The sequence below is a fragment of the Papio anubis genome, chromosome 3 (genome assembly GCF_008728515.1).
Source record: "Papio anubis isolate 15944 chromosome 3, Panubis1.0, whole genome shotgun sequence".
Taxonomy (NCBI): domain Eukaryota; kingdom Metazoa; phylum Chordata; class Mammalia; order Primates; family Cercopithecidae; genus Papio; species Papio anubis.
This window is the reverse complement of record NC_044978.1, coordinates 43,033,062-43,059,096: the sequence shown is the minus strand read 5'-3', so window position 1 is coordinate 43,059,096 and position 26,035 is coordinate 43,033,062. Positions and strand designations below refer to the sequence as shown.

Below are 26,035 nucleotides of genomic sequence, written 5' to 3'. Positions count from 1 at the left end.
GGTCACTAACTATGTGCCAGGCCTGCTCCTAAATGCTCTGTGTGTATGAATGTATCTAGTCGCTGTCTTCTGGAGGCCCTTGCCATTACCGCCATCAGACATTCCTGTGTCTATCCTCTTCAGTCTTCAGCCATACTGCTAAACAGTCTACTGCTAAAGGCTTCTACTTCTCTTTTTTCTACCCTTCTCTCCATTCTTGAATGCCTCAGCCCTTCTTCCCATGCTGTCTACTCCCACCCAAAATTCCGCTCACCTCACTTTGTAGAACAACTGGATTCTTGTCTTGCCTTCACCCACCTAGGTTGTGCTTAAGGCTTCCTCTTTCTTTCTCATGATGAAAAAGATGTTTTTCTTGACCAAGTCCGATAGCCTAGACATGACTTATGCTGTTCCCTCAAGTAGAAGGAGAGGTCACACCAGTTTGTGTTACATGCTTATTATAACCCCTCCAAAATGTGATAAAAGTAAAATGTAAAATTATACACCACCTCTGCATTCCTACTTCCTTGAAGTAACCACTGTGAAGTATAGTCTAAAAATTGTTCAAATGCTCCTACTTAATAATTTTGTGGCTTTGGGCGTGCTACTTAGTCTGTGATTCAGTCTTCTCATCTGTGAAACAGGGATACTACTACCTACATCATAGAGTTGGTGAGGGTAAAATGAGATAATGTTCAGTGCCTGGAAAAGTACCAGGGATAAAGGAAGAGCTCAATAAATGGTAGTTATCCTTCCAAATGTTTTCAAAGCATGTAGTGTCCCTATACATATGTAACATTTTAGTTAATGAAAATATCAGATCTGTAAAAATAGGATTCAAAAATGCGTATTTTTTTCCTGAAATTTACTTTTCCCTCTCCCTTAACAATATACTGCTATTCCAAGGTAGTCTACCCTTATTCCTTTAAATGGGTCCAGATGTTCTAAAGAATGCACCATTGATTATTTAAACACTTCCCTGAATGGGGGAATTTGGGTGGTTTTTTTGGTCTTACCAATACTCTGATCACATCCTTGTCAATGGACTCTTGTGCACTTATTTCTGCAGGGTAGACTCCCAGAAATGCAAGAGTTGGGTTGAAGGGCGCATATATTTAAGCTTTGGATAGTAGTGTTAAATAGCCCACCACGCATTCCATCTCATTTATAGTCCCACTACAGGGCAGAAGTGCCCTCTTCCACACTCCGTCAGTATTTGAATATTATGGAACTTTAAACTTGTTGTCAATCTTTTTCATAAGTGAAAAATAGTATCTCATTTAAATGTACATTTCTCTGATCCATGGTAAGTTTGTATATTCTAAAATGTCTATTATCCATTTTTATTTTGTCTTCTATAAATTAGCCATTTATATCATTTACTTGTTTTTCTGCTGTACTTAAAAGTCAAATACTCCCTTCTCTCTCCCTGACATTTAGGGTACAGTTTGTGCGGGACATACCTGAATCCTCATACTGCCTCATTCCAAGTTCAGAAGCATGTGCTCGCCTAGATGAGAGGGAAGTAGAAGTGATGATGCTTGTCAGGTTATATAGGCATCTCGGGGAAGACGGCTTTTTCAGGCTTCCCATGGCCATTGCAAATAGATCTTAGAGCACATTTGGAAAGTTAGAGAATGAACAGAGCTAGCTACACTTGTGTGAATTTTGGGATTGGGGAGCGAAGAGAAAAGATGGGAGGTGGGCACGGAGAGTGGGTAACAGGGAAGGTGGACGGAGCCTCTGGGGAGGGAGGGGTGGTCCGTGAGAAATTCCAGATGGCAGGTGGCTGGGAAATGGGCAGGAGCAGGATGTCCAGTAGTCATTTAAGTTTGCACATCCCCAGGCTGGGTGTGGTGGCTCATGCCTGTAATCCTAGCACTTTGGAAGGCCGAGGTGGGCAGATTGCCTGAGCTAAGGAGTTCGAGACTGGCATGGGCAACATGACGAAATCCCATCTCTACTAAAAATACAAAAAATTAGCCAGGCGTGGTGGCAAGTGCCTGTAATCCCAGCTACTTGGGAGGCTGAAGCAGGAGATCGCTTGAACCCGGGAGGTGGAGGTTGCAGTGAGTCGAGATCATGCCACTGCACTCCAGCCTGGGCGACAAGAGAGAGACTCCATCTGAGGAAAAAAAAAAAAGAAAAAAAAAAAAAAAAGGTTTGTACATCCCCAGACATTCAGTGTGTTGAGACTTCTGTAGCGATCAAGTAACTGGAGCTGAATTTCATGTCTGGGTGGATGGGTGCACAGAAGAGAACAGCCGTGGAGTTTGAGATGCTGGAGAGTTCAGGACTGGGTGGAGAGCTGGGAGAGCCCATTTCAGGTCATTTGGATGAGGACCCTATGATTCAGTATGGCCCTGTGATTTCAGTGCCTTTGCTTGCACTCATGTTGACAACCACACTGCACCCTGTTAGAGTGACAGCGTTCAAGACACAGAGTTCAAACAGAGTTTCTCATAATCAGGTTTGAAGAGAAGTTCTCCAGAGTCTACAAAAGTTTTTTTCCCTTTAAACGGGTTTTGCATTTTACTCACATTTGGGAAAAACTGTCCTATAGTGCAACTAAGATTTGTTAAAGAAAATCTTATAAGACCTTTCATATAGTGTCTGTATACAAACCAATGATGATGATAATTTTTATCTAGTTTTTAAAGTAAGTACATCAGAATTTCTATAAGGAAATCTTGTATTTTTATGTATATAAAGCTTTCATCAATTCAGATTGATCTAACTTGATTTAGCTTAAATTACTGAGGGTCTATTGTTCTGTCAAGGCATGCAAGATGAAAGTTGCTTGCATATCACACCTGCAGTCTTGCCTTGGAGAGTTAGTATTTACACAGCTATGAAGTAATATATTCCTATGAGGAGCACAAGGCAGTGCTTCATAGTTTATTCACAATAGGAATTGTAGTAAAAGAGTCAGTTTTCCTTATAAATTAATAATACCCAGTATAGAGAAGAGTGCTTGTAATTGTGATGGTTCATGTCCTACCTATTAAGATCACTATCTGAAAAGTCAATACACATTTTTGGCTACTACTTTGAGCCAGGCATTTTGTGAGGCACAGTAGGAAAACAGAAATGTTGACTGCACTGGAGGAGACAGCAATTTAAACTACGCAGAGGTTTTAGAAGACTTGAGGGACATGTTGTAAGGACACATCAAAGGAAGCAAGTCTGGCACTGGCTTGGGAAGGCTTCATGGAGGAGGTGACATTTTTGTCAGGCTTCCAGGGGAAGAGGATTTCTATGCCAAGAAGACAGCAAAGACAAGAACACAAAGGTATGAAATTCTATACAGGGTAACTTGCTCATCAAAGAAACACTGGGGTTGGGAATGGCACTATAAAGTTTATCATTCCTATTTCTCAAAACTGAAATTCAGATCATCTACATTTTGTCCTTTCTGCTGCGTATGTTTTCCTTTTGGTCCTAAACCCTGCTGCAGAGAAAATATCTCTCATAAAAAGGCCAGGGCTACCTCTAGATTTTAACATCATGGTGTGGTGGAGGTACTCACAGAAATACCCAGGAGACTATGAAGTTTGTGTATATGTAACGACAAATGATGTAACGGTGCTGAAATGAATCAAGAGAAATCTAAAGACACTGGGAAGGCATCACAAGGCCATCTGAAATCAGATTAAAAATAAGCCACAGCTGCTTTTGTGATTTCTGAAACATTTCTTTGTTTAATCATATAATTATTTTCATCTTCCAGTCATCATAAATAATCCACTTTATTACTTAACCAATCCTTTTGAAAAAATTTGGTATTTAGCATAAACAAACACTGAACATTAGCTAGAGGTGTGTTAATTTTTAACAGAACAGGGAAGAATTTTTAAAAACCCACAAAAATTTTAATACTAAGAAAAAACATGAAAATACCAACATTATCACCCATTAAAAAATCAAATTTTGTAACAACCATTAAAAAAAATCCAGGTGGAAAAATGAGTAAACATAAATATAATCTAATGTATTTCTTTCATAAATACGTTTAGACAAAATAAATGCATAAAACAGATAGCTTTGCAGTGTATAAACGTAACAAAATACTTAAGCTCTGAATAATTAAATCCCAATAAGCATGAATTAAAAATAAATTTTGATTTTATTTTTTGTTCTTTATGAAAAAATATGCCAAGGAATTTGTGTAAAAAAAAAAAGAAATTGGCATAAACATTATCACTAAAGCCACCAAAGTTCACTATGTAAAGATTATTTGAAAACAAAACACATTTTTTAAAGCAAAAGATAAAATGTTATCATAGCATTTTCAGTTGAATTTTATCCCATGATCACACCTACTATAGGTGTTAGACAATAGAGGTAGATAAGTTGGGGGCGGGGATCAGTATTCTAATGTTAGAGAGAAAGATTTTTATGATAGGGCAGATAGATGACAGACAGACAGACATTTCCATTTGCTCCAAAATTCAAAGAAACTTGTAGGAACAAAACATAAGAGCCTTTCTGTGCTCCATAGGTAAACACAATTACCTAAGCAAAATGACTGTAGTTTTAGACACAAGTAAAATTCTTTATAACAGTGTATACTACAGCCTGGTTAGCACAGATTTTTGCAGGGTCTGGCATTAGCCTTAAAATTCACACTGAGAAAAACTCACATGAAATTTCTTTCAATGACATTGACAAAAGATGAGACCTGGTAGTAACAATAATATAAATTTACACTGTAGATAAACTTGGTTAAGTTTCTAAGGAATGATTTTTTGTTGTGGGCATAACAACAAAACAACAAAGAACAGCTGCTGAGGACATAGCACGGCCTCAGTGAGACCCAGGATGCCAATATTGTCTATCAAATCAAGACAGGACGTGTAAGAGGATGTGACAGGACGGCATGGAGGAAACACAGAAAAGTGTTCCTGTAGTTCTATACGTAGCTTCACTCTACTTCGGTCCAGTTACAGTTCTTACAGTTACAGCAGAAGCAAATATTGGATACTCATTTGAAAGCTGCTGCCCAATTGGGAACTGATTTTACTTGATATTTTGGTTATTAAATGGTTTTGCATGTTCTTTTCATGTGGTGAGACAGAATGTGTATATGTAACATTTGTTTGCATCTATGACCTTTATATTTTCATTTATTCGTAAGAGCAATACGATTTAACTTTTAAAAAATATTGCCAACATTTGTCAGATCTGCCAAGGAGATTTTCATTAATAAATTGTCTCGAATGCCTTAAGTGTGCTGAATTCCAGGATGGAACAGGCTGCTTTTGGCTAACAGGGGCAATCTGGAAAGTGCTCAGCACATCTGTGTAACAGGAAAAAAATTTTCGTCTGGGTTGTGGAATGTGAATAGAATCTACCATTAATTGTTGCTGCTTTCAAACTGATTGTAACATTTTTGTGCCTCATATTTGGCTATTATGAGTGTGTAAGTGTAAGAAAGAAATTATTGAATAAAGAGGAAGAACATATTAAGATATATTTTAAAGACCCTGAAAATCAAGTCGCAGAGTTTAACTCAAAATTTCACATAATTTCACTCATAACTCAAACATTCAGGCCCTTTCTTTGAAGCAGCTTATAATAAATTTAAGACATACAACGCCACAATCTCTCATAATGGGACTGAGGAATTTCTGTGTGGAAACTATTTGAAGGAATGTCTTTAAAAATGATGTCAAGGAATGCATATATCTTACGCTTTTCAGCATCTATTCGATCTATGACCCCCGCTGAGTTGATAAGGAAGAGGCATGTCACAGTCGTAGAAAAAAAGAACCACACAGTAAATCAAAGTATGCGTGAATAAGACTTTGGAAATTTTCACTGTCATCAGAAGGGCATTTTCTTGATGGTGTGACCTCATTTCAAACATTACAGTAACTATTATAGGGTTGTATTGCACAAAGGTGCTGCAGGGAAAGCATGTTTGCTTTTTGTCACTTACCATGACTGATTCCTGCATTAGGAAAAAAAAAAATTAACCCCCAAATATTGTATCACCCCTGGCAGTAATCAACAAAGCATATTTTGGAAATAACGCTCTTCTCAAATACATTTTAAGGCACTTAAACAAGTATATCATATTTTTATGTAAAAAAATAAAATATGCATTGAGGCAACATTCACAAGTACAAGTCTTCAGAATTGCTAGTATGTACAATCCTGTACATATATACATTGCTACAGAAAGTCCACCTCCTTTGTTATACTGTTGGCCTTGTCAGCTTCACTCCCTACAAGGAAGGAAAACATGTTCAGAGTTGGACAGTATCCATGAGCAAAGTGAAAGCATCAATTAACACCAGATAATTTATGCTACTAGAAGGAAGAAGAGGCCCACCCACATGGCATCATAAAACCAATAATCCAAACCTCTGGATACAAACAGATTTCCCTGCCCATTTCTCTGGCCAGCAGACTGTCATTTCCCCCTCCCGCACCTGGCCTGGCTACTCATATGGTTCCCCTGTGCACTAGATGGTAGCCTTGGGTCTCAATCAGTACTGTGTGCAAAGCAGAGGAGGCACTCATGGATACCTGGAGGATGGACTCTTGGTATTTATTTTAATGCCCAAATTTGATGGATACATATTCCAAGCCTTCTGGATTATTCAAGTTAGCCAGTGGCCCCCTGGTTTGGAGTAGTTTCTACACAAAGGAAAAATGAACAACATTGTACAATTTAGTCTCCCTTTTGGAAATGCTTCTGTTAGTCTACAGAACAAATTCTAGAGCTTTTAAATGTTTGGAAGAAAAATTCACTCTGATTAATTTACTGTTCACTATGGCTATATAATATTGATGAGTATTAGGATTTTCAAATAATTTTCTTCGTTCTTTGTCAAAATTTATATGTACAAATTCTGACTGACAATGTGCATACATACTGATAAACATAAGCCATAAATAGAAATAGAAAATTTCAAAGGGGATAAATAGTAAAAGAAAGAAAAAGGTAGTAAACTGCTCCACAACCAACTCTGAGTAGGAGGCTCAGAGCCTGGAGTGGTACCCAGTATAGAAGAGGAATCTTTTTTATGTTAACATTTTGTTAAATAACTGAATTAGTGAACATGTTGGATGGGCTCAACTTCTCAGGTAGGATCCTGGGAGCCGAGGGCAAACCTTCTAAAAGTGATGTTACGCTTCTGTCTGGAGTGTCATCATGGTGTGGGAAAAGATTTTGGGGGTCAAATAGCCCAGTGTTCAAGTCCTAACTCCAGCACTGGCTGAACTACCCCATGGTTTCAGGCCAGCTGCTCAACTCCCCGAGCCCATTTCCTAACCCGTAAAATGGAGACAGCAAAGTCTGCAGTGAACATCACTGTAGATAATGATGAACAATGATGATAATAATTATGGCAGCTAGCTTTATCAAACACTCACCACGTAATCCTCTACAACCCTACGGTGTAGATATCATTAGTCAGCAGAAACTAAGCTACAGGATGCTCAGTAAAGTATGCCCCAGGTTACAGGATGAGAAGGCCAGCAGCCTGAGCTCTGAGCCCAGGCAGGCAGGCCCAAAATCCATCCTCTGAACCAGGTAGAGGATAGGATGTGCTTAGCACACACAGTGCTCAATAGGTGGTACTGTGGCCATCCCATTTTCAGGATATGAAGAACATGACACAGGGTCTTGTCATTGGATGTCTTTTCTTCCCACACATCTCCTGATAACAGTCACTACTTTGTGTAGAGAGAAAAATAAGTCCTGGTATGTCCAAGTCACTGGGAAGGAGCCAGTTCTGTCGATGCTACTACATTATGTGCATCATCCAAACTTCTTGTGAATCACCTGGTTTACTTATTTTGGTTGATAATTTAGGAAATGAAATCCACAAATATCTAATAAGTACAAGATTCTAAGTGTGGTGAAATTAACATTGCATGGACTTCTTTGCTAGTTAAAGTTTATTTTTTAATGCCCAAATGCAGTTTTGCTGTACAAATAGGTTATTATATGTCTGGAAAATTAAAAATAATGTAGGCAATCTGGATAATGCTGGGTTCTATCTTACTTGGAAAGGCATGTGAAGTAAGACACAGATGAAAGACTGAGTGAGGCAAAGATGGTATGCACCAGAGTGGAGCAGGTATCTATTTGGAGTATATTTACTGAACCTCTACTCCATATAATATGCCCTTCAATATGAATGAATTAAAAAGAGCTTGTAAAAACTGCATGTTAAGTACAACTGTCTTTTATAACAATTTAAGATCTTTAACCTTAACCCTCCTGTTCAGATTGGAATGGATCAGTGCACCATTATTATTGTATTGAAGTAAGAAAATATGTACTTGAAAACAAAGATATGCAAGCAAAATCTAAAGTGTATGAACAGTTCAGATTCAGGAACAGCACTTTAATCTCACTTGGATCCAAATAAGATCTTTCTGGAGACTCACCTTCTGCCTTGATACCATCCAAGACTTGATTGTTGGCACCAACACACTTCCCAGAAGGATCTGAGCTGGGTGGTAGATGAGCAAGGGCACGGATATTAAAGAGAGATGCTCATGGCCTGCAAACACGATCTTCAGCATCGGAATTCCTGTTGAACAAAGAAGACAGGAAACCTAAAGCAATTCAGTCTGTCATCAAATTAAAGACATACTCCATCAAAATCAGAACTTTGGAATAGGTTATTACCATATTTCCCCATGTTTATTCACAGAACTGAAATGGGAAAGTCTGAAATGGGTCACCAAAACTTTACATCTTCCTTTCACTACATAAAGTTATAACTAGAATAAGGTGGAAAAATGGTCAGTATTCAAGGGTACCAATAATTCTCACTGCAAATTAGAAGCTTATCTAACAAGGAGAGGAGAACAGACTGTGTGTGATGGAGTTTCTTTAAGAAGGCTGAAAAATATTGGTGAGGGAGATGCTAAAAGTGGATCTCTTTTTGCTTAACAGTGAGATAGCCTGTTAGCCTTTAGGGAGAACTGCCTGGTACCAGTTCAAAGTCCCAAAGCTTGCTTTTGAGAGTAAAAAAATATGGTAAGATAATGTATGGTATACACTGCTATAAGTAGGAGGGCATTTTAGTCAACCGAACCTTAATAAAGGATTTGTATGTTCCCTTTTGGCCAAGGATCTTAAAGTGCTTTACAATCATTAGGTAAGGCTCATACAGATTGGTCTATGGAAGATGAATACAAAAATTAGCCAGGCGTGGTGGCACACGCCTGTAGTCTCAGCTACGTGGGAGGCCGAGGCAGAAGAATCGCTTGAACCTGGGAGGCAGAGGTTGCAGTGAGCCGAGATCACATCACTGCACTCCAGCCTAGGTGACAGAGTGAGACCCTGTCTCAAAAAAAAAAAAAAAAAAAAAAAAAATTAGGGCTGAATGTTTAAACTCCACAGTGAATGTCTTAATGGAACTCAAATGAATACTACTTCATGAGTCTACTATCCTATTATACCAAGGGCTAGGTGTGTATATTTTATAAGCTGCTGCCTATAGTGCATAACTTTTGAGCTTCTATAGCTAACACAATTCAGACACTAGCAGTCTAACTATTATTACTAATTGCTTTAATGCAGCCACGGTCTTCAGAAGTGCTATGTATGTGTCAGCTTTTTCAACTGAATAGCTTTAATAGCCTAGCTTTCTTGTTTCTCTGATAACAGCCTCTGAAAAGGACCCAAGCTCCTAACCATGTACAATGATGGCACATAAATAACTTTTTATTAGAACACAACAAAGAAGGCTTAGCTTTTTCATTTATTTTTACCTTCTAATAAATTTCAAACCTTTATGCAAAAATGTATTTCATGGTTGCTTTCTTTTTCACAGCCTCACATATCATTGCCATAAACTGAAAACACTTAACTCTTCCCAAACATAGTCTCTGAGAGCTTCTAAAGTACATGCTTAGATTTTTTGCAGTTTCTGTCTTTATAGTAATATAAAAAACGAAGGGCCTTTTTTTAAAAAAAATAAGCTTTAAAAATCTATTGCTGAAAAGCAGCATCTGATATTATAGTTTTGAAAAGCTGTTACAATGAGAAAATAAAATCTGAATACAACTTCTTCTGTTTCCAAGAAACATTATTCATTCCTTGGCCCAAAGAGGTGATGCTAAGACACTGGGGGATGGGAGTGGAGTAAATGTGAGGCTAAAGGGAGCAAGTGATAGAAGTATGATGATATTTTGTGCCTAAAAAGGACCAGAGCAGGACTTTCTGACCCCAGATTCGAGGACTGACGCCAGATATGAGGCTGCTGGGCTAAACCACCTATGTTGTCTATTCTTAGCTAAGAATCTGGGCTCTGTGTCATTCATTCATCAGCAAGCTTAAGTGATCTCAGAAGGGAAGCCATAGAGACAGTCCCAGATGCTGCTGCTACAATAAGTAAACAAAAATTTTGATGAGGAAACTGAAGCACCTAGTGGTCAGGAAAATTTCTCAGTGGTAGGTTCTAAACTGCGACTCAGGCAACCTGAATTTCCAGTTCCCTGTATTAGGTAAGGTCGGTTCCAGATGCCATGGGCACTGCAGCTGCTGTGAAAAGGGAGAGGGCCTGGCATGCAGAACACTTTCAAGTCTAGCCATCCTTTCGGAACTCATTCTCCTTGAAGACCTCTCAGAAGCACTTCCAGGGGCAGTGTGGTGTCAAACTCCTCTGCTCCCCACACCAGCACATCCCTGTGATTTCAAATGTGTCAAAAGCAACTGCTAGGGCTACCCCAATAGTGGCAAGGAAGCCATGATTCAAAGGCATAGCTTTGATCCTCAAGAAGCTTATGGTGGACAAATCATCTTTCCCTTCTTTGGACCCTAATGTCAAGTTTTAGGAAGTTCTCTTCCAGCCATTGCTGGTTCTTCAGCTCTTATCTCTCTCCTTCAAACACACCCTTCTGTCCACTGCTCTTGTGAGGAAGCTGGGACTCTTCAAACACCTGTCCTGGTCAGCTGCTCCTTGCAAGGGGCCCCAGAGGAAGGCTGGAGGAGGAGGAGGAATTTCTTTCCAGTCTGGGCTTCCTGCCAGGCCCCTTCACTGGCACAGGGGTACTTGGTTCCAGTCTATAACTCATCGTGCCCCTGAGGGCCACAGCACCAGCGGGGCAGTGCCCCTCCTCGGATGTCTGAGAACCCGCTCTGCTGCCTTTCTCCAAGCTTCTAGGTTCTGAGAATTCTAACTTCTTCCCCTTGTCCCCCAGCTCCAGCTACTTTCTACATTTATTTGTCCTGTTCCCTCACTGTCGCCATTTCCCTTTTCAGCTTTCCAACACTATTTACAATACAATTCCCTGTATTCCAAGGGTGATTTCTGCTTTGCTGACTGACCCTGGTTGCCCTTTTCTTACTCTGCCTTGTATGACAGTCATTCCCTTTGCTTGAAAAAGAGAAGGGATCCAAGATCACTTGCAGCTGAGGCAGAAATTTGTCAAATTAAATAGGAATTTCCCCCTATCATTTTATGTGCCTGCAATACCTTCTTGCTAGTCATTAATCAAATTTCCTATCTCTACCCCCACAAGTGAATACTGTTAAAAATATGTTTAAAAATATATCAGAGAAAAAAATAGCTCCCAAAGGTCATGGTCCAAGTCTCTTTCATGTATCCTCTCTATGCCACTCTCACGTGGTGGATTCACAAGCCAGTCACTCGCTGGGGGGAGGCCCACTCCAGCGACTCGAGTCATATGTTACTTGTTTTAGGAAACTTTATTTTATTTCAGACAATGCACGTCTGAAAGATGTTAGAAGGCCCATATTGTAAATGGATTCTTTTTCTGACTAATTTCCAGCAAAAGCATCTCCTCCATTGCTCTATGGACTTACAATTTTCCTTACTTTTCAATCATTCAATGATCGACTTTCCTTTTCAATTATTAGAGTTTCTTCTAAATCTATTTATCTCAACCTTTTCTTTCCTTACTTTCTTTCAACCTCTCCCCTGCTTCCCCTCCCTGCAATCCCAAGCATCTACTTGGTACATCTTCAGTTTCTCCAAGGTCAGAATAGAAAGAGAAGTTGGGATAAGCAGAGTGAGAGTTAACACTTTCCATGTTCGAGGTTCCCTGCTATGGTGGCAATCATTTGGAAGTGGTGAACTCAGTATCTCTTCTCTAAGGCATCTTTGCTGTTAGCAGCACTATCTGGACAACAACTGGAAACTTGGGGGTCATCTCAATTGTTGAGAGAGGTTGAGAACCTGCTAAAAGCCCCTGCACTTGCCATACTGTGATTTCTGTCAGCTGGCCAAGAATTCGGCAACATTTGCTCTTCATGTCAAATCAGAGAAAATCAGCTGCATCTCTTATTCCAGAAACCTATGTAATGCACCACTCTTTTGTCCTCATTACTCACTCGCTTACTAATTCACTTGCTTACTTATTCATTCAATTAAAACTCATGTAACTGATCAAGTACTCTGTAGAAGGGCTAGACATACTGGGAAGCAGGATTTGACCTAACCCTGCATTTCCATAACTTACTGGGCACATGGGTGACCAGTCACACCTCCATTCCCCTCACCTTTGTTTAAGAGCACCTCTTCCACAGTCTCAAACCAGTCTCTCTGCCTTTAGAGTTGTCCTGTCCAAGCCATTTTCTACTCTGTGACCAGAGTGAACATTCTAAAGTGCAAATCTGATTGTGTCATATCACGCAGAAGTGTATCACACAGGAGATATCCCTAAACTGTGGCACAAGAGCATAAGAGGACTTCTTGACCTGCCCCAAACTTTTACTATTTTCACTCTAAATCTCACTACCTCTCTGCTCTTTTACCTGGGCGCTCCAGCCATGATAGGCACCTTGTGGTCCTCCCACCCATCCTTGGCCACGTGCCATTCTCTATCTTGCCCCTAGGCCTTTGCACCTGAGCTCCTTCTGCCTAGGATGCTCATCATCCATTCATGACCCACCCAACTCCTCTGTATCCCTTAGCCCTCAGTTCTTAGGTTGCCTCCTCTTGGAAGCCATCCTCAAAGTCCCAAGGTGGCCTTTAGATCCTTTCTACTCCATGCTGACCTATGCCAGGACATTCCAACCTCACCTTCATTACCCTTATTATCATTGCCTCCTTCTCGTGCATTTCCTTTACCAAGCTGTAAGCTTCTTAGGGTCAGCAATGGTTTCTTCTCATCATTGAGCATATGGTAGGTGGTCAAAAGGAGTGTGCTGAATGAATAAACTTGTATTTTTCCAGATTCTGTCATAAAGTTATTGTGCAGACTATCACTCCACTTTTACTACATTTGTTAATTAGAAAAAACAATAGTGATAATTAAAACACCCAAACAAACTTACTAGAAAGAGTTTTCCTTTTAAAGTAAAATTTAAATATAGGACTCTTTTCATCTTCCTATCACTGCAGTAATATAAATGAAGCAAATTAATTTTAATGCTCCCAGGTACTGATTCTGTGTCACCATGGTTGACAGGATTCAACTAGACTTTATGAGATGGCATTTGACTTTATGGAAGTGAACACTATGCACGCATTTACAATTTTACAGGGACTTTAAGCTGTCATGCTGAAAAATGTTTATAAAACATTAATCAAAAAATGCCTCTTTAATACAATGCATTGTCTGAAAGATGTTAGAAGGCACATATTGTAAATGGATTCTTTTTCTGACTAAAGTAATTTCCACCAAAAGCATTTCCCCATTGCTCTACAAGTACACTGTGTGGATAGATAAAGAGCACTTTCTCAGCACATTACTACCTGATCCAAACACTTGGGAAATCACTAATGTACAGCATGCCATATTTCCATGTCACACATGACACATTTGTCTAAAATTATCCAACAGAGTTTGACACTGCAGCATATTCCATAAGCAGAGCTTTCAACTGACATCTGCCAAGTAGGAACTTCAAGTAAGAGCTTTTTTCTTCTAACAAGCAAGTAAGGATTTTCTTTTATCCTATACCCAGGATGGAAAGGATAAAACAATATGTATAAGAACAAGTTTTTTTCCTATTTTAAATATGTTTATTTTATGTTCTCTGAATTAAAAAATTCCCTTTGTATCAGTGTTCAAGCTTCAATAATAACTACTTTCTATTGGATGGACAGTTTTTTATTTTTCCTTGAGAAACAGACATTTTTCTTCTTAGATTAAATACGGACTTTTATTTAACTTCCACTGAAGCTGCTCTATTGTTCACAATATAAAAATGATCTACTTTACATTATTGTTCAGAGTTTACTTACTTGTGTAGGTGCACTATGTTCCTACCATTCATTCATTCATTCATTCATTCATTAACAAAATACTTTTTGGGCTTCTGCTATATGTGAGTTACTGGTCTAGGCGGTAGGGATATCAGGATAACCCAGTAAAGGTGCCTGCTTTCTTGGGTACTGCCTTCTCATAGCATTTGTCTCGACCATGTTGGCTTTATACAATTAGAGGGGTGAGTTCCAGCCCCTCACAGTCCTCTGCAACTCCTACTGTCACTAGCTTACCTGCTTTCTACAACCGAAAGTTTGGGGATCATCTTTGACAAATTCTATTTGTCTTTCCACCTCTACATTAAGTTACCAAATTCTATAGATTTTTTTCCCCTCATTTACCACTCCTTTTTCTCCTCAGTTTTCACTGCCATCTTCCTAATTCAGCTCCTCATAAAATTAAGCCAAGATTACACTTACAGCCTTCTGACATAACTCCTTGTCTTCAGACTCTTCCCTCATCAATCCTACAAATCACAGCCAGATTAATCTTCCCCAAATCCACATTCATTAAAGCCAGTACCCTGCCCAAGAACGCCAATGACTTTCCAGTGCCCATTCATCAAATCCTCTACTTATTCGACTTTAGTAAAAAACAAACACTACTACCACCATTATGTAAGCACTACTGCATGCTAAGGGCTCTGCCTGCATCATCTCCTTTAAGCCTTACAACAGCCCTAGGAAGTAGGTGGTAATTTTTCCAATAAAAAATGAGTAAACTGAGGTTTAGAGCAGTTCAGTACCTTGCCTAATGGCCTACACTGGTATGCAGTGGAGGCAGAACTGGACCCCAGTGTGTTTGCCTTTAATCTCCAAGCTGTGTTAACTCCATTAAACCAAACTTTCACTTGCCAATTGCTGTGACTGGCTCAGGGCTGGCACTTTTTAATCTTTGTTAAAGCTGAGTCCTGCCTGGATATTGTCATTTTTCTCCATATACCTAAATCCTTTGGGGTCACCAAGGCTCAGTCTTATATTTTCCTCCATGATGAAGGTGGCTTTCCTATTGATTTCTTCATTCTTCTGAAGAATGAAGGCACTCGTTCTAGATGCATCACATAATTTAGCCTTTGAGGATGTTGTCATTATTTTCTTGTGTGTAGGTTTTGATTTTTCCTGAACATAGGCAAAATACTATATTTTTATTTTAATTTCCTGCAACGTTTAAGCACAGGGCTGGTGCTCAATACACAAATAATTGGTTATTTATGAATAGGTGCTAAAGTAATGTTTCCTATGTTGAAAAAGACAGATAGGATTTAGAACAAATACTAGTTGCTTCACTAGACTTTAAAGACAATGCATTCACATATCCCTCTGGGAGAGGATTATATTTCACAGGGCAAAAATAGATTTGATATGGCAGGAAGGAAAGAAACTGGACTGACCAAGGAACACAAAATTCAAAATGAGCACTGAAGTATGGAGTAAGCAAGAAAGTATATTGAAAAACACCCGTTGTGTCTTTTGAAGTCTAATATTACATTTGCTTTCCCACTTAGCACGAGATAGTATACTCCAATCACCTGGATCATTTTTTGTCTTTCAAAGATTAATTTGCCTGAATTTACATGACTTGTTTTCCATTTAAATGCTTTCTCAGGCTTTTCACTGGGTTCTGGAGAGAGCTGCTGGCAAATCTGGAATCCAGTTGCTTCTCTCTTCAGTTGTCATGGTGATTTCTCACTTTTGTTTAGTTTGTTCTTAGTTAGAAACATCCATAAGTTTACCATCCAAATGTCCTAACACTGTTATTTGAATTCTATTTCTTCCTCTTTAGTGAATCTTTCAGAAAAGCTCATGTTTGCCTTTAAAATTCATTGGTATAGATGGTCCCTTTAAGCATAGTGTAATCCAGGAGGGGAGTTACTACTGAGGAACATTCTTCAGACATCACCAAATGCCAATCTCTTTGCCCCCTACCCACCCCACATGCCTGTGCACATGGACACACACACGCACACATGCACACACATACACAGACTTTCCCTTCAGAGACAAAATAGTCACAGAAAGTCAAACTCACAGCCACTGATTTATCTCAAATAACTAAACAAAAGGGCAATTACACATTTTTCAGAGTATGAAATGATGCATTGATAAGGTAAAACAAGGCCTTTGGAATTTGGTTAGAAAAGGCTTTCAGTTAGGACTATCCTAAAGCAAGCTAATTTCTAGTAAGAATAACTGTGTTCCAAGCAGAGATTTATCATTGATTATATCCAGTAGCGTGCCTGAGGCTGAATAGTGTAGCAGTTAAGAAGCCTGGTGCAGAAGTGGGAGAGCCCTGGGTTTGGATCTCATGTTCACCATTTACCACCTGTGTGACCTTGGTTGGGCAAGTTATTATTTAATCTGTTTTTACATGTATGAAATGCACCACTTTGTCAGTTTTTGGATTTTTAAAAAATAAAGAATAAAATGATATACAATGTCTGGTATATAGCAAGTGTTCATCCATTATGTGCCAGACACTCTTCTCGGTGCAGTGAATACATCAAAATTCCCTGTCCTCATGGGAGCTTACATTCTTACTCATTTAATAGGGAGACAAGACAGACTGTACCATGCCAAAGTTAGGCAAAGAGCAATTCCACCCAATACCAAGATCATCACACAGGGCAGTGGGAAAATGCAGCACTCTCAAATGAAAAAAGACGTTAGATAAAATGAATTCAGTGAGCAGTTTGGTTATTTTAATTTTCTCTCCCTTTTAGAGGGTGTCAAAAGAAAGGTCACCTCCTTTCAGGTCAGTGGGTATGACTTGCCTGTGAGATCAGTCTGATGCTGCCCCTACACTAGCCTACAATGTGGTTCTTTGGACCAGGCGGGTTTAGTCTGCACAGCCCCCAGAATTCCATTCTGTTCATAATCTGGCTATCCTAGGACTTTCCCTAAACCCATTCTGGAACCTTCCAAAGGCTGGCAACTCAACTTTCTGCAGAGTCCCCCAGGAAGGGGGAAAAGATCAGAGATCATGTGACCTGCTCTCATTGCCCCCATCTGAGTGACTGGTCCTTTGCGCAAATTCTCTATGGTATTTTAATACGCAGATTGTTCTGCCTTACCCTTGCCAGTGGTTTATGTTTTACTTGCTTCCCTGTTTTTGTGTGTGTTATTCCATTTTTAACTAAAAACTGCCAAATTATTTGGTAGGACCCCAGCACAGCATCGGAACCTCTACTGTTGCTTTATGAGACACATAAGAGAACATTTTTATCCTTTTTATACAAAGAATCATATCCAAAATGAGGTGCGGCTAAATGATACATGCAAATTGGAGCTCTTTAATGATTTTCTCAGCGTCCTAGGGTTGGGTTCACCGAATCTACTTAGATTTAGGATTTCCAAATTGCTAAATAGAAAGCCAACAGCAGCACCTCTGGGATGTCTGACAAACCCCCTTTGCTTGAGTTCTGGCAGAAAAACAGGACAATCTTGCACCAGTTTATCTCATATGTATCAATGGAATTTTAGTTTCCAACCTCTGAAGCCTGAAAAGTGTCTTAGGGTTATCTCTGTGGGTGGCATATGAGGGAAAGGAACATGTTGAAATCCACACAGGACGTGTCAACCAAACATGCTGCACAAACTGGACCCAAACCTTCTCTTTGCTACCCATTAGGAAACTGCTTTCCTGTTGAGCCTTCCTATTGCTCTCCTGCCCCCCTTCCTGTCTACAATTAAAAAGACTGGAAGCTCACACTTCTTTTCTGATATAGTCAGGAGCTATTCAGCTATGTTAAATAGATGTTTATGTAAAACTTTCCTAAGAGACTTGGCCTTCCCTCATATTTCAAAACCAGAATTCCAAAATATTCCTCTATCCAAAAAGAGGAATGAGGCCTGGAAAAGGAGGAAAATTAACAAAGATAGGTCATAAACTTGATATCTAAGGCCATTATTAAAAGAAAGGAATGATCTTTCCAGTAATCTAAGACCTTTAGAAAAAAGAGAGCATTATTCATATTCTAGTCTTCCAGCAGTCACACCTTACACAGGACTTCAGAAGCCATTATCCAGAGTTCACAGATATTTTGGATTTTCATTTGTTATGGGTGAGGCAGAATACTGACTGTAGCCAATACTTACACAGTACTTATTATGTGCCAGGCATTGTTCTGAGAGTGTACAAGCATCACCTCATCCACTCCTCACATCCATGATGAGTGAAACTACCATTGTTATCCTCACTTTTCAGAGAAGGAAATTGAGGCAGCAGGTAAATAGAAATTTGCTCAAAGCCATACACAGTTAGCAACAGGACATAGCTGGGGTGTGAATATAGACAGACTGGCTCCAGAGTTGGTGTTCCTCTGCATGCTATGTGCCTGAAATGCTGGAAAAGAATTTGTCAGGGTACTTAGGAACCCTAAAAATGTGGTGCAAGGGGTGCTTTTCAATAAGATAGAACAATGGAGGGTAAAATGTAAGGAAAATAATAGTTACACAAGAAAAGTCTGAAAGCAAGAGCGATACCCCTTTCAATAAAGATGCTTATTACTAGGCAGGCTTTTATTTGGTCTGAATAAAGGTTGGTTGATGACCATTTTTAGGTCATTAGGAAAATTAAAAATTGTGTTTTATTCTTCAATTACCCAGGCTGTAACCCCATCACTTTGCTGAAAGTTTTATGTAAATAAAGATGCAAGAAGAGACCAAAATGAGCAGCTGGTGTTACTTCTGTTTTGAAACAGGTATGTTCTGATTGGAAAAGATGTTTAATGAATGACCTGAGCCGACTCACCAGATGCTGACAATGAAAGATTTAACTCTACCAATTGAAGGTTTCTGCCTCAGAAGATCAGGTACACCCTCACCTGTCTGACAGCATTGTAGGAGTAATTAGCAAACAGGGAATTCAAGAATGAATTAAAGAACTGAGCCATGAAGGCTTCGTTCAAATACTGGCTGTGTCTTCCAGGAGGGGTCACCACGTTTATGGAGACAAACTTAGCAGGAAGTAGTGAGATTACTTTTTCCTTTTCTAGGCTGTGAATGAAGAGTTGTTTAGTCTTCTAAAGAGACAATCTGGCTAATGTTCATACTCACAGGATGTGAAAACATCAAAAATAGAATAAGAATTTCATTATGACAAAAATAATGCAAGGTCAAAAGAATATATTTAACATAGTCACCAACACAGAACTGGCCCCTTCTGACTGGCTCTGGAACTGTTGTCCAATTTTACAGAATATTTTAGATGTATTTTTATATAAATGAAGAAAAACACTTGAACCTATTGGGTCTGATGCAAAGAGAAGCTGGATGGTGTGACATGAGCTTTCGTTGACTCTGCCACTGCCCCACAACCTAGATGTAGTTTTACCTAAAAGGCTGCATTGATAATTTCATCTTTAGACATTGGAACTTTCAGAAGGCTTCCAAATATTAGTTAGAAAGTAAATGTGAGTAGGCTGTGACCCAAATGCACATTAACAATTTTTAATATACATTTTGTTTTGCTTTGTCAACATGACCTTTAATTACCTGCCAGCGGTAATCTTCCTTTTCATGGTACTGTGTTTATGTTGAACAAAAGCCTCAGAAGAGATTTCTTCTGACATAAAAGAACAAGGCAGTTTTGATTTGGGGATTAAAAACCAGACTTGTTTGTTCTTAGATCCATGTCGCTTAAAAAGGTTGACTCAGGTTTCTGTGGTTTATCTAACCTAGATGATGTCCTGATAATCTACTCTTGGCCTTTATTTATTCTCAATAATTATAAACACTTGGCAGTTAGGACCTCATTTAGAAGACTTCTAGGCAGAAGAAATTTAAAAAACCCTGGAAGTCACTTCTGAAAATAATGATGCTTTTCTATTCTCCTCTGTTTTCTCTTCTGAATATTTAACATATCTAATTACGGCACAACTAATTCTGGTGTTCAGAATTAGTACACGAATGGTCAGTTTTGGTAACCAATGGGTAGGTATAACCCATCTCACATTCTTTTTGGAACCTAGGCGAGCACAGATGCATACAGAGTAAACGAGTCTAAATGCAGTGGTTCTCAGCTTCTGCCGCACATTACAATCACCTGGGTAGCTTCCAAAAACTATGCTGCCTGGGCCTATCCTGATATATTGAGTTAATAGGTGTTGGGGAGGGTCCTGACATCACCAGTACCGCACAGCTCCCAGGTGATTCTAATGTGAGCCAGGTTAAAGAGCCAGGTCTGGTATTGCGGTGGAGTCAGAGGACTCTGGAGGCAGACAATTCAGCCATGGTGCGCTGGCTCTGTTATGCATGTGAACCGGGGTGAGTAATTTGACCTCTCTAAGGCTGGGTTTTCTAGTTTGGACAATCACAGCTATTGTGCAGGGCTATTGTAAAGATTATATGCATTAATGAGGCAAATTAAGTGCCTAATGCAGTGCCCAGCACATGGGAGGTACCATATAACTGCCAGACTCTTCTTCTCATACTTCCAAGTGTCTTTCACATCTACTTTCTGAGTTAATGTTCACTTCGACCTTGTGGGATAGGAGAAGAATACAGACTTGCAAGTTTGGGTGTCTACAGGTCTGGCTAATTTAGACTTTCATATCATTTCATTATTAAAATAATTTCGTATCCTCTCTGTCCTCTGGAGAATCTCAGGTCCTCAGTCCGTGGAGCTGTTTTCTTTACACACTCCCTTAGTGATCTCATCCAATCTGATAGCCTAAAATAACATCCATAGGCTGCAAACTTCAGCCTGGATCAGGATTCCAGACTCCACTGGATGTCAAAAAGACATATCACACTTCACATGTGCAAAATCCAAACTCTTGATCTGTTCCCACATGACTTTCAACCGCTAACATCTGCTCCTCTGCAGTCTTCCCTAAGCCAGTAAGTGGATCCTTACACCCCTCAGGCCAAACATTTTGAATTCCTTTCTTTTACCTACATATCCAATCCACCAGCAATTCCTATTAGTTCTGTGTTCAAAATATATCTCAAATCCAAAGCCTCTCAACTCTTCCACACCTATTACCTTTGACCAAACCACCCTAAACTCTTGTCTGGATAAAAGCCTCTTTCTTGAGTCTTCCTTTCTCACTGCTACACCCTCCCACCAAACCCCAGTCTACTTTTAACACAGCAACCGTAGGGATCCTTTCAAAGTAGAAGTGAGATATTGTCCCTCATCAATTCAAAACCCCCAATGGCTTCCCCTCTCATTCTGAGTAAGAGGCAAGTCCCTGCAATGGCCAATAAGGCCTAACACAACATTACTTGCCCCTCTACCATTACCATTCCCTGGTCTCCTGTCTCTCTCACTCATTCTGCTCCCAAGGTGAGCGTCTTCCTCCTTCTTCCAACATGCCAAATGCACTGTTGCCTCGGGTCTTTGCCTTCACTGTTCCTTCTCGTTGGAATCTCCTTCCCCAAAATATCCACAGGCTTGCTCCCTATTTCCCTCAGGTGTTTTGACCCAATGTGCCCTTTACGGCTGAAACCTTCTCATCTCCACCCTGGCACTCCTTATTCTCCTTTTTGGTTTTCTTTTTCTCCATTGCTTACCACCATCTGATGTGCTGTATATTCAAGTGTCTGCTTATTCCCATTAGAAATTTTGGAAGCTAGATGAGGGCAAGAACTTTTTTGGTATTTTGTTCACTGCAGTCCCCCTACAGCCTAGAGCAGGGCACGTAGTAGGTACCAAATAAATACTTGCTGAATGAATGAATGATTGAATGGATGGATGAATAGATTATGTTTTAAAAGCATCTTTTCATTGGCACTGTAGAGAGCAAACTTGTAGCAAAGGCAGCCCTGGGAAGTGTCACAGCTACAATTTCATTAACATGCTCAGCTTCAGTACAGATGACATTCCAAATCAGCTGGCTTCCTGGGGCCCAGGAATCTTTTGAGTTGCGTCCAATTTTGTATCTCCTCCTGCCCCCAGGGTAACTTGTCAAAAACCTACTGGGTACCCCATAGCTTGAAAAAGTGGGTAGCTAACTTTAATTTCTGGCTGGAGTTGTTTGGATGGGGCTGTAAGTGGGGACATCAGGGGAAACTGTTACCCTTGCTTTGCAGCTGTAGGCTCATGTATTCTTTACTATAAAGAAGCATGGAGCGGGCTGTCATTAAAGACACTCAACCTGGTTTATAGTGTCTGGTTCAATTAAGAGAACTTCTGGGAAGAGACATGACCAAATAAATAATTGGAGAGATGCAACTCTGAAAGGACAATTGTTTTTTATCGATCTCTGTTTGCAAGTTGAAATTGAGAGATATAAACTTCAAGTGGATGGGCTCTCCTGGGTGAGAGTCTTCACTTCAAACGCAGTAAATGAGTGTTGTTTTGTGATGCACATTTTAGTACTGCTAGAGGCAAACTTTCTAAATATTAATAATAATAAACAAATTCCTCTGCAACTGACAGAGAGTGCACAGATGAAGAGGGATTTCCAGGAAACAGGGCGTTCTGGTCTTCTGGATGTGGCAAAGTCTTCATCAGAAGGGACAAGCTCCAGAACAACAGCAAGTGTGCCCCTCATTTCTTTGGAATTCCCCTTTCAGGAGCTCTGAGGGCATGTGAGTTGATTTTTAATGTGTAAAATTAATCTCTTTAGAGCTACCTCTATTATAAGGTAATTTTTAGTTTGAAATTAATATGAAACTATGGAATTAAAAGCTTCTAATACTAAGAGCTGTCATTAGGAAACACAGTGACAAGGATTCAATATACTGTGAGGTGCCACTGTACAATATGTGGGATTTTTCATGTCTCCTTGCCATTGAGCTGTAGGTGACAACTGCAGGTAGAGCTTAGCTACAATGAAGCTGACACATGCAAGCACTCGGCCCCTCTTGTTCCTGCTCCATCACTCAGGTTGAGCGAGCAGCAGACAGCTAACACGCCACTCATAAGTACTTCTAGAGGGCTGGGTGGTGTGATGGAAAGGACGTGGGCTTTGAAATTAGAGACCTGAGTTTAAATCCTGACTGTGCCACCCACCAGCTATGTAAGCAGATGATCTTACCCTAATCCCCCTCAGTTTCCACATCTGACTCAAATGAAGTTAAAATAACTATCTCGAAGGGTAGTTAGAGGTTTCAAGTGAGACAGGGTATGGGAAGTACCTAGCATAGTGCCTGGCATAGAGTGAACATCCCCAAAATGATAGCCATTAGGATTGTTGTTGTTGTTGTTGTTATTATTATTATAAGAAGTAGCATTATGAAATAGTATTATGTGGCTCAAATTCAGCAGTCTACCAGGACTGGCCAGGGAGGGGCTTGTCACTGAGATCATTCAGGATGAGGTGTGCAGCACTTCTAAACACTGTAGATAGTGACGCGCTGTGGACTGCCCCAGGAACTGAAACTCCCTCCCGCTGATGCTGCCCAAGCTCCCACAGGCCTCATCTGTTTACAAGCCCTGTATTCTTAACAAGTGCTCATGATCATAGTGGGTCTACTGCCCCTCTCAGAGCACTGACTTCTGGGAAGCAGTGATTCCCATCTTCTGTTCTTTTCTTTCTTAAAAAAAATCTACAGTAATTGTGTTGTGAGAGTTTTAAAAAAATCACATAGGTCCCCTTTCATAAAGGGATTTATATAAGGATAACTTTCAAATGGCATTCTGAATTTATTTTAAATATGCTTCAGTTTTGCCCTCAGCTTGCCAGGAAGACAAGATCTGAAAGAAAGCAAGCCCCCGCTGTAGTGAGTGCTAGGTATTTTGGGCACTAAATGGGTGGTTCTCTTTTGCTCAGCTTATACTTTTTTATTTTATTTTATTTTTTTTGAGACAGAGTCTCACTCTGTCACCCAGGCTGGAGTGCAGTGGCATGATCTTGGCTCACTGCAACCTCCGCCTCTCGGGTTCAAGCGATTCTCTTGCCTCAGCCTCCCAAGTAGCTGGGATTACAGGTGCCTGCCACCATGCCTGGATAATTTTTGCATTTTTAGTAGAGACGGGGTTTCACCATGTTTGTCAGGATGGTCTTGATCTCTTAACCTCACGTGATCTGCCCCCCTCGGCCTCCCAAAGTTCTGGGATTACAGGCATGAGCCACCACGCCTGGCCTAGATTATACCTTATATTAATAAAATACTGGCATACTTTTACATCCAAATACTGTTGTTTAACCAGATTAATACAAATGAAACTCAAAAGGACATTTGAAGTTAGGCAAAATATGGTAACCCCAGCTACAGATTAGAAAAAATGGAGCCAGGTTTTTATCCTTCCTGGACAGGACCACAATACCATATATTGAAACCATGGAATGAAGAAGAGGGTGATTGCTGGAAATTAGGGTCCAGGCCTACTGAATTTTTTTTAAATGATTGCTTATTATTATAGAATACTTAGTAGTATATCATAAGCAGTTATGTCATAAGGATATTCTTTTGGCTGATGATGAAATATAAAGTATTTAAAAGTAGGGTATACTGTGGCCAGGCTAAAGTAAGAAAAACAACAACCAACCACCCAGAGTTGACTGAAACTGGTTCCCACCCTCATCAAAATGTACCCTACACAAAACCTGACTGAATATTCTGCTAGATCAAAGCTTCCCTAAGAATCTGGGTGCATGAGCTAGCACATCTGAAACCTGAGAGGTGACTCTAGATGTCAATGATGAGTGGCTCTCAAACTTTAATGTGCATGATACCCTCTTTTGAAACGTGTTACATGTGTTGGACATCAGGGTTTTATCCTTAAAATTCAGAATCAGTAGGCTTCAGCAAATCTGTTTTTTTAAAAAATTTTTATTGATTTTAAGAAACAATGTGCTATAATTTTGAGGATCACCTTTTGAGAAATGCTGGTCTGTGGTGTCCATCCCAAGGGCTCAAGATTATAAAGCTACATACTTAAGCCCTTCAAAATCAGAATTATTGAATAGTAGAGCTAGAAGAGCCCCAGAGATCATCCAGTCTGAACTTTTCATAGCCAGTGGACCACAGGGTTGAGATGTTTCACAGCACAGGGCTCTTTCTGCAGAACTCTCACTACAGCTTAGCATGGTGGCTAATAGCTAGGCCTGGGCTTGATTTCTGGCTCTGCCACTTGGGATCATGTGACTTGGGCAAGTTATGGATCACTTGGGAACTTCCCTTATCTAGTGTGATTGTGGAAGTCATGTGAGCTGGTGCCCACAAAGTACTTATGGGAAGTGACCTACAGCAAGCTGGTCATGTGTAAGTTCTGGATTCTTTCCAGCAGATAAGGTATAAGCAGGAGATAAGGTATTCCAGCAGATAAGGCCAAAGGAAGTTTAAGGTAGGTGAAGCTTAGCTGTATTACTATAATTTTGCCAGCAGGTTTTAACGAAAGTAGTTGTTGCCCCCATAGAAGTTTTTCTTTTTTTTTTTTTTTTTTTTAAACTCCACATATACTAGTAGTTGAACACAAAAATATTTTATGCAACCTACCCTATAAAATGGCAGTCTCAGCTTGGACTTTTTAGGTGCTGTCAGAGCACCTTGCATGAGAGGGTCCCTCAAAGCTACATAATGTCATTCCAGAGCAGAATTTGGTGATCTTCCAGTCAGGTGCAGGAAACCACAGATCTTCCCAACAGTAGCTGGACACAAAATGAGGTAGGGATCACTCTAGCACATCCCTGCTGGTTTCATATGCAGACTATGGGATTTGCCAGATTCTTATAGCAAGTGGGAAGTCTCTCTCAAACTTTTAGGCAGTACACATATGAATGAGAACCCATTTATTACGCTGATCATGCAAAGTAAAAAGTCAGTAATTTCACCAATCAAAACCTGTTTCTGAATCATTATGCTAATTAGTAACGTCTCTGGTTGATAGAGATAACAAAAGTATTTGTTGTAGCTGCCTCTGGAGTGAGTATTTCCTTTTTGATAAAGTTGTGGCTGAACAC

General features: G+C 39.9%; 1 protein-coding gene and 2 long non-coding RNA genes across 15 annotated transcripts in view; 2 read left to right on the top strand and 1 right to left on the bottom strand.

Annotated features, from left to right (window-relative positions):
• Nucleotides 1-26,035, top strand: part of LOC103884678 — a 106,857-nt gene that overhangs the window by 8,472 nt on the left and 72,350 nt on the right. For 9 of the 10 annotated variants that reach the window (XR_004182662.1, XR_004182660.1, XR_001902918.3 and 6 more), the window contains exons 3-4: nucleotides 18,884-18,994; nucleotides 22,567-22,718. This is a non-coding gene — a long non-coding RNA (uncharacterized LOC103884678). Of the gene's footprint in view, nucleotides 1-18,883; nucleotides 18,995-22,566; nucleotides 22,719-25,664; nucleotides 25,692-26,035 lie in introns of those variants that run through there. The other variant, XR_001902924.3, reaches the window with a different exon arrangement.
• LOC116274138 lies at nucleotides 3,185-8,610 on the top strand. Its single transcript, XR_004182664.1, has 2 exons — nucleotides 3,185-3,271; nucleotides 8,224-8,610. It is a non-coding gene; the product is annotated as an uncharacterized LOC116274138 (long non-coding RNA).
• Nucleotides 3,653-26,035, bottom strand: part of SLC10A7 (solute carrier family 10 member 7) — a 263,082-nt gene continuing 240,699 nt past the window's right edge. For 2 of the 4 annotated variants that reach the window (XM_003899245.5, XM_017959103.3), the window contains 3 exons: nucleotides 8,386-8,531; nucleotides 6,514-6,624; nucleotides 3,653-6,209 (listed from right to left, as the gene is read on the bottom strand). In XM_003899245.5, the coding sequence (XP_003899294.1) occupies nucleotides 6,541-6,624; nucleotides 8,386-8,531 (230 nt within the window). In that variant the 3' untranslated portion in view covers nucleotides 3,653-6,209; nucleotides 6,514-6,540. The remainder of the gene's footprint in view (nucleotides 6,210-6,513; nucleotides 6,625-8,385; nucleotides 8,532-26,035) is intronic. The other 2 variants (XM_017959104.3, XM_003899243.5) reach the window with 2 other exon arrangements.